Source organism: Corylus avellana, chromosome ca1 (genome assembly GCF_901000735.1).
Source record: "Corylus avellana chromosome ca1, CavTom2PMs-1.0".
In the NCBI taxonomy this organism is placed as follows: Eukaryota; Viridiplantae; Streptophyta; class Magnoliopsida; order Fagales; family Betulaceae; genus Corylus; species Corylus avellana.
In genome coordinates this window covers 21,281,681-21,290,879 of record NC_081541.1, presented here as the reverse complement: position 1 = coordinate 21,290,879, position 9,199 = coordinate 21,281,681, and the positions used below count along the sequence as shown (strand labels likewise).

The window sequence follows — 9,199 nt, the reverse complement described above, 5'->3', positions numbered from 1 at the left end:
GTAAGGGAGATTAGTGATGGGGGGGGGTGTGGGGGTGGTTTGAAAGAAAAATCCGTAGGGGTAAGGGAGATTAGTGATCTGAAGAGCTCACCTCAAGCCCCTTGTATCAAGGCGTTGATGGCAAGCACGTCAACAAAAGCTTGCCTTGAGGCTTCAAATGTGCCCTGGTGGTGCCTCACATCACCCATGCACCCGGCTCTTCTTTGGCAACAGTAGTTCCTGACTTCAAAAGTAGAACAACATTTGGTGATTATAATCTGAGCACCTATGTTTCAATGAAGAAAAGGGCCAGATGAAGGCATATGAATCAAATTCACCATCGAAGTTTAATATCAGCTTCAGTTTTTCCCTTGTCTAGAAAAACCTGCCTACTAAACTAATTTAAGTTAGTAATATTATAAGAATCCTCATAACTGAAATTCAGATGCATGTCCAGCAATAGTCAGCCTTGTGCAAAACCCCCCATATACACACAAGCTTACCTAATTCATAGAAACTAATTTTTTTTTTTTTTGATAAGTAATAATCTGTTAAATTAAAAGCGTAAAGGCGCCCCAAAGTACGCTGGGAATATACAACAGGATCACCTAACTAGAAAGAGAAAAACGAACAAGAAAATCATCATAACTAATCGACACCGGAAAGACATGCACCACGGTCCAAAGATACAACGTATGAAAACAAGAGGCTAATATGTCTTCCCATGTCCCTTCCAAATCCTCAAAGCACATTTTATTCCTTTCCCTCCATAAACACCAAAAGAAACAAGTAGGCACCATTTTCCAAACAGCAGCACTCCCCCTCCTCCCCGAAGACCACCAACAGGCAAGTAAATCCGAGACCCGTCTCGGCATCACCCAAGACAACCCAAACTGTCCAAAAAAAGTACTCCACAAAGCATAAGCAACCTCGCAATGAAGGAGAAGATGGTCCACCGTCTCCTCACTCCTCTTGCACATGCAACATCTACTTGTCACAATCACCTATCGCTTCCTGAGGTTATCTAAGGTCAGAATTTTGCCCAAAGCCGCCGACCACACAAAAAAACTCGCCCTCGGAGGAGCTTGTATACGCCACACACTCTTCCATGGGAATCCTCTTCCTTCAAAACAAGCCAATGAAGAGTAGAAGAGCTTGACCTTGAAGCGGCCTCTTTTGGAAGGGTTCCACCATCATAGAAACTAATTAATGCATTGATTTATAGTTAAATGTGACATCTATGTCATTTACATCACACTGTGAATCCAACCATTTTACAAATATATAATAAAATCAAAGGCACGTGCAGTTCCAGCATTGACTGGCAACATAGAATTTCACTTACAACCATTGAGAAGAAAAAACGTGCTATTATATAGAAGATAGTCCATTAAATCTTTTAGTATATAACAAAATAAAAAAGAGACATTGACAAGAACCAAAAGAATTACCCGGTGGATGGAAAAGTCATTGTAACTCTTAAGTTCCTCAATTACTCTGTCCAAGGTACATTCAAAGCCAAACGCACCCATTGGATGTAACTTTTTAGCAAAACGAACAACATCCTCATCACTGTAAATACGCCTAACCAATAAAGGATGATTTGCAATCTGGAATAAGCACATAAAGGAGGAGAAATGAAAAAGAAAAAACAAAGCACGCAAAGCTGGGTTAGAGATAAACACACAATATTTAAATGATTTTAAGTAAATAAATGAATATACAGGAAATGTGGCAAATAGAGGTTGCAGCACCTTACGAAACTGAACAAAATAGTTGGACACTTGACGCCGAGGAAGAACTCCAAAAATATTAACTGAGTTTATCTGTGAGTTTTTTGCAATACGAGCTCGTGAAGCTGCACGATACTCCTCAATAGCTTCCCTATATGCATCTTCTTGTTGCTTTTCCATTACAACATACTCGACCTGTAGAATAGTTTTAGCAGTTACAGAAGTGAATTATAACTGAGAAATATATGTATGTACATACATATATCTTAAATAAAAAATCTACCATACCCGTTGAATCTTTGGAACAAGTTGCTGCATTACATCAGATTTCAATCGTCTCAATATAAATGGTCCCAAAATAGACTTCATGCGACCAATCAAATCCAAATCATCTGCATTTAACAGCTTTTTCAAGTCAACATCCTCAGTAGCAAAAAGATCAGGCATCATAAACTCCAACAATGACCACAGCTCCTGCAACAAAAGCAATCATAGTCAGCCGCAAAGAAATTAAAAATAAACTGAAAATTTGTGTTTCCTGTGAATATAATCTCCAACAGTTGATGTTACAACAATAATTACTAAAATGCAATCCATTAGTGAGCAAACCAAATTTCTGACAACAACCATCATTAGAGATCAATCCCACTCCCCCCAACTCCAGCCCCACACCAACCACCACTGAGAATTTAAAAAAAAAAAAAAACACACATACACACAAAAAGAAAGACATCATGCATACCAATTATATTCATAACAGAAGTCATGGAAACTGTTGCAACTTATTGGACGCTGCAAAAAAATGATGAGGTACAGTAGCAGCAACAGAGTGCTCAAAGGCTATTTTCTAGGAAGGTTTTGATGGCAAAAGGTTAGCAGAGTCGAGAGGGATTTGGAGTAGAGGTTTAAAAGATTGATTCAGGAGGCTGAATCTTGATGGTTTTATGTTGCTGGAAATCGAATTCAAGGTTGCAGCATTTCTCTGGCAGCAGCATATCAGATGCATTAGAGAGAGGTTTTACGTGTGAAAGAGATGGGGAAATGTGTTGATTTGATGTTGAACTGTGGTGTGAAAACCAACTAATAAAAAGTGGGTAGTGCTATGGTTTTTATCCTAGGGACTTTAAGGTGAGAAATTTAAGGTGTGATTGCAAGGTTTAAAGGATTGGATTAAGTAGCAGAAAATTAAAAAGAAAAAACAGATATATCTAAGTTTCACGCAAGGTAGTGCTTAGGTATCACTTAACTGCATCACACAATCCTTGAAGAAAAATTTAATAGCTGAAAAATCTCTCTGAAAAAAGTTCTCCATCAAATACTTTTTTTCTGTTCTTGAGGAAAAGAATGTAGGAAACAAGGCATCCACCAAAGAAGAAAGGTGTTACCTAGAGTCTTCCCAACAACCCCTCTTTAAGAAGGCTCCACCTAAATTGCATAGAGGGAGCCACACATCAAAATTTTGTTCCAAGTTTGTGATATTTCCATAAATCCAACATCTTTCCTTTTGACTAAGTGATAACAAAACGCAAGACTATATCTCAGAACTTGTCATACAACATAGTAACTACCCACAATATTTTCTTATTTGTACATTACACATACACCAAGTGGGCTAGTAACGACCTTATCCTTCACCCCATTCTCATTGAGGAAGGAAATGCCATTTGAGCCAGAGCTCATGGACTAGTAACTACACATCATAATACTGAGCTTTCTATTACATTTACTAATAAAATTCATTTCTAAAGACAGCAGCAGCAGAGTGTTTCTAGGTTAAATTGGTAGTGAGAATTATGGAACACATTAGTAACTTTAGGAAAGAGGTCATTGCAAGTAATACATGTAGATCATTTTGGAGTGGCGTTCCTGTCAGCATTAGACGCTGGTTTGCATTTCGTGCTACAGACATTAGGTTTTTCCACCTATAGCTATTTTTATCCTTCAAGGCATGGGCCTCATCCATCAGCACACAGCTCCATCGCCAACGCTTTAAAATTTTACGGTCATCTTTCTGCTGCGCACTGCATAAGCCATCATTTATGGGAATTCAACTGTCATGAAATCAAATAACATACTGGCCTGGAGCGCAGTAGAACAAACCTGTGTCTTTCAAAAAGCGAATAACACACAAGAAGAACATTAAAAGGAGAAGGTAATCCAGCTTTAGCTAAAGAGCTCAGTTCCTTTGAATACGCTGATCGTGCAGCCCCATGATACTGGAGAACGGAAAATGACGGACACCACTTTTTAAGTTCTCTTTCCCAGTTTTCCAAAACAGATGCAGGACATACAATTAAATGTGGACCAGGATCATTGTTCAAGTGTTTCAGCAAGGTCAAATATGTAATAGCCTGTGGGAGAAGAACAATTTTACAATATTACAGAAAATTAACAATCAAAAGAACTTTCTTTCCATTTTTTCTTTTTCTTTTCTTTTCTTTTCTTTTTTTTTTTGGTGGGGGGGAGAGAGAGAGAGAGAGAGGAGGTAGTGCTCAAAAAAACTATTATCAAGACATCGGCAAAACAATAGAGCCCAATATACCTGGATAGTCTTCCCAAGGCCCATCTCATCTGCCAATATGGCTGCAGCAAAGACAAAAGAAAGTCAACTTTAATAATATAGTCAAAACCAAATATCAAAACTTATAATGATATCGAGATATGCTTTTCATGACATGGAAAAAATCAGGATGCTGGAAGCTTTTTCATAATATGATAATACTTCGACTAATACAAACTGACCAGCTGTAAATATTTCAAAGGAAGAACACCATCTCAAGAAATTAGGTCATGTTCCATAAGTAGAAGGTGATTTCGAGAAATGTCAGACAAAGGAGATATATACTAGCTATTTCCAAAATCCAAAGGTAGAAGATATGATCCTTTCATCCGAATTCTCCATTTTAGTGACAGTCTTAGCATTTTAATCAAACTGAGGATCTACTACTGAATCTCATGCAAATCTGATTGGGTAAGTCCGAGATTCCAATGCCAACATCATAAATATATATTGGGTGTCAATTACTTGGCCAATTATTTGAAGTTACAAATCAAGCAAGAAAATAGGCATATTTATGGTGGGTGGTTATTTTTTTTTTTTTATATATAAGTAATAATCCAATCTTATTAAAAGCGTAGGGCGCCCCTTAGTACATTGGAGGTATACAAAAAAAAAACACCCAACTAAAAAGGGAAAAGCGAACAAGGAAGTCATCAAAACTAATCGATAGAGGGGACACATAAGCCATAGTCCAAAGATACAATGTATGGTAAAAGGAGGAGAAAATCTCCTCCAATGTCCTCCCCAAGTCCTCAAAGCTCCTATTGTTTCTTTCCCTCCATAAGCACCAACAAGGGCAAATAGGCGCCATTTTCCACACTGTAGCACTCATCGCCTTCCAGAGGACCACCAACAAGCAAGCAAATCGAAAATCCATCTAAGCATAACCCAAGACATCCCGAAACGACTAAGTGAGCACTCCACAAAGAAGAAGCCACATCACAATGAAGAAGGTGGTCCATGGACTTCCCAGTCTTCTTACCCCTGCAACATCTTCTATCACGATAACACGCCGCTTCCTGAGATTATCCAAGGTAAGGATCTTGCCAAGAGCCGCTGAACACGCGGAAAAGGCCACCCTTGAAGGAGCCTGAGTCCACCACACACTCTTCCAAGGGAAGCGACTACCTTCAGAACAAGCCAAGGAGTAGAAGAAAGACTTGACCTTGAACAAACCTTTTTTAAAAGAGACCCACCACAACTTATCTTCACTACCTCTTCTCACTTTAATTGAATGCAATACCTGGAGAAAAGAAGCAAAAACGTCCACCTCCCAATCATGTGCCTCTCTAGTACATCTCAAGTTCCACTAATTGGAACCGCCCAAAAACTCCAAATTGTCCGCAACAGAGGCATCCTTCACACAAGTAATACCAAATAAAACTAGAAAAGCTACCTTAAGAGCCGAGTCCCCATACCACAGGTCATGCCAAAAGCTAATCCTCATTCCATCCCCCACATCAAATCTTGTACAGCCTACGAAAGACTCCCAACATTTTCTAATCTTCTTCCACAACCCCACCCCAAGGGCTCCTGCCAACACAAGAGAGCACCACCAACTCCATAAACTGCAGTATTTGGAGTCCACTACTCTCCACCAAGCGTCTCTCATTCCTATAGCGCCACAGCCATTTACCTAGCAGAGTGCGATTTGAATACCCTCAGTTTCTGATACCTAACCCTCCCTAAAAGATTGGAGAGCAAACCTTGGCCTAGCTAACCAAGTCATATTTAAATTCTTCACCCATGCCTCCCCATAAAAAGTCTTGTTGGAGCTTCTCTATTCGATTGGTCACACTCGTGCTCTTAAAAAGAAATAAGACATATGTAGGTAAGTTGGAAATGGTGCTCTAAAAAAGGGTAACCCTGCCACCCTTAGACAAATACATCATTGTCCAACTAGCCAACTGACGCTCCATCTTTTCCACAATGCCATCCCAAATAGACTTAGCCTTGTAAGAAGCCCCTAGCAAAATACCAAGATACTTCAGGGGCAGAGAGGAAGTCCCACAACCCAAAATGTCAGCCAATTCATCCACATTATCCACATTACCCACAAAACTGATTTGGCCAAATTAACCTTTAAACCAGTAACAACTTCAAAAAATAATAAGAGGACACATAGAGAGCAAAGATGATCAGGGTTGGCAACCAAAGTATCCTCCGCGAACGGTAAGTGAGAAATATTTACAACGGGGAGCCTAGATCGCACAAAGAAGCTTGAGAGAAGACCCCTGTCAATAGTAGAAGTAATCATTTTACTCAAAGCCTCCATGACTACTACAAACAAAATAGGAGATGGTGTGTTATTTATGCTATTGCTACTGCCTATTTTGATTGACAATCCTTGATGTCATGACCACTTCAATTTTCTGCCAACAAGTATATTTATTGAAGGTGCAGAACCCCCAAATAACCCCTCTTGTCTCTGTATACTTCTTCCTAAAAGCTGAAATCTCAGACTCCCATGAAACCAACACCCAGCGAATCCTGCTTTACCTATGTGTCCTATTCTTTTTACCCTCTTATGGTAATATCTAACTAAATGATGGGATTAACTCTCACCGTCCTAAAGCCACTTGTAGTCAGAAAATTCCCGCAAAATCAATCTCCATTTCAGCATCAAATCAGCTATCAAGATGCAATCAAATTTGAACTTTCTTTTTCCCGTCATTTAGAACTTGAAAAGCCTTAACTTTTCCATTAACCTTACGAATTTATCTTTACAAACATTGTACTGCTGCTACCCTACATCAGTGGGTCCATGTAATATAGCCTTCATTGCTTCATAACAACAATAAGTTTAAGAAATAAATCCAGTTTACAAAATAAAGAAAATTATGTTTCTATATAGTTGAATTGCAAGTACCAATTTTTCAGTTTTCTTATTTTGTACCCTCAGCACTGAGAGCTCCATTTTATGCACTATAAAAGGCAAAGGCATGATGGTGATGATGAAGAAATGCGGTACCTCCCCCAATACCCTTCTGATATAACAGAAGAAGAAAGTTGACCCCAACCAGCTGGTATGGCTTGAGAACAGGTTGAAATTCCGAATCCTTTGACCTACATGCCGCATGAATATCATCCTAGAATAATTAAAACTATATCAGTTACCAACCACATTGGAAAAGCAACTAAAATCATTGTTTGAGTGCCAAAAACAGAAAACATGGGTGAACAAAGCAAAGTTTCAATTTGATGGAACCTTAAAGCTCCACCAAACTGCCAATACAACCACCCCAACAACGATACTCGGATACAAGCTTCAACACTATATTCCTACCTATCTCGCAAAAAGCTCAACCGAACAATTTAACTCGGCAAAGTGAATTTTAACCAAACGAAAGCAACATATAACGCGAGATAGAAAATTAATATAACTTCCTTTCCACTTCCTTAAGTTTCTAAGCAACCAAACACAAGGAAAACGATCATTCAAAAACCAAAAATATCATGAACCATTGCAATAAAAAAAAATCAAAAAGCTTCAAACACCTGAGTCACAATCCTAACTGATGAAGCCTCCACTTCCGCGTAGCGGTCGCACGCGGTCCGCGACGAGCCGTACAGCTCTCTCTTCAACTCCGTCGATATCTTGGCACACTTGTGCAAAGCCTTCCCTACCACATCCTCCTCCTCCTCCTCCTCCTCGCTCGACTTTATCTCATACACTTCCTTGAAATCCCCTTCGCTCTCGTCGTCATCGACCACGAACCGACGGCCTCGATTCGCGGCGGGCCTCGCGGCCTCCTCCTCCACATCGTCGTCCTCCAAATTTAGCGTGACTTCGACTTGGGGATTGGACGAGGCGTAAGCGAAGGATTCGATGGGAGGAGGAGGTGGCTGTTGCGGGTTTCTGAGGACGCGAGATGGCTTGAAGGAGTGGTTCCCCCACTCGTCGTCCGAGATTTCCTCGAACACGCGCTTCATTTCATTATATTCTTAAGCGGCGCGTCTCGGTAAAGGTTAGGGCAGGGTTGGAGGCTTAGAGAGAGGGAAGAGGATCTTGGAGGATGCACTTTGAACTTTGGAATTGGAAGCGAGTAAAGAGAAGAAGCGCCATTTGTGTCCGGGAAAGTCAGAAATGAGGGAAAATAAAAAATAAAAAAGGCAGTAGAAGATAGTGACGCGCCGCTGACCTAGGGGGATACACGCTGCGTTGTCACTAGTTTGTAGCCGGAGCTTCGGCTGACAAAAGAAATTACATTTGTTTATTTAGAAAAATAAGTTAAACTCAAGCTTTTCTTTTCAGACTTCGTTAATAAATTTTTTTTTTTTTTTTATCTGTATCTCTCAAAATAAATAAAATTATCTTTAAGAACCATAAAAAAAAAAAAAAAACAAACAAACAAACAAATCGTTGTTATACTTAATAGCTTTAGTTTCGATATGTATCTGGTTTAATTATGCTCCTCCTTCAAATAGTTTTTGCTTCTCCTACTTTATAAAGGACCATAAATGCCCTACTTACATATTGTTGAGAAGTGCATTAACATAAATATGACAATAAATAAAGGTAATAAAAAATTGTGTAAATTATAAAAATAAGTATGCATCAAACATGAGTTTGCGATGGTGGAGGTCACAAGTCGAGATACTTAACCTCTTTGTTATATAGCATTGCACCGGTCGATCCATAGTTTATGATTATCAAACGCGTTAGCTACAGTATTACACTGGTCAATATGCACAACAACTAGTATCCATCGCTTATAACTAGGACTATTGGTGAACCCAAAGTAACAACAAATAGTGTGTGTTGTTGTAGTTTCCGATTTGTGAGCCCAAGGGTTGTATGGTAATCTTATGTGCTGCTCCTCTTTTAACGTGTGCAACAAGAACAAGGGTTAAGAGAATGCACCGGGTTGTTTCCGGTGGATCATCCTCTGTTAAGTGCTAAAATATTCATATTTTTAGCCCTAAA

At 39.4% G+C, this 9,199-nt stretch overlaps 1 protein-coding gene across 2 annotated transcripts in view; it reads right to left on the bottom strand.

Moving 5' to 3' along the window:
- The window catches only part of LOC132180741 (protein CHROMATIN REMODELING 19), a 36,526-nt gene extending 28,126 nt beyond the window's left edge, over nt 1–8,400 (bottom strand). The window contains exons 1-8 of one of the 2 annotated variants that reach the window (XM_059593675.1): nt 7,771–8,400; nt 7,244–7,361; nt 4,255–4,295; nt 3,813–4,063; nt 3,553–3,733; nt 2,001–2,186; nt 1,734–1,907; nt 1,431–1,589 (exon numbers count right to left, since the gene is read on the bottom strand). In XM_059593675.1, the coding sequence (XP_059449658.1) occupies nt 1,431–1,589; nt 1,734–1,907; nt 2,001–2,186; nt 3,553–3,733; nt 3,813–4,063; nt 4,255–4,295; nt 7,244–7,361; nt 7,771–8,205 (1,545 nt within the window). In that variant the 5' untranslated portion in view covers nt 8,206–8,400. The remainder of the gene's footprint in view (nt 1–1,430; nt 1,590–1,733; nt 1,908–2,000; nt 2,187–3,552; nt 3,734–3,812; nt 4,064–4,254; nt 4,296–7,243; nt 7,362–7,770) is intronic. The other variant, XM_059593666.1, reaches the window with a different exon arrangement.
- Between the last annotated feature and the right edge of the window lie 799 nt (nt 8,401–9,199).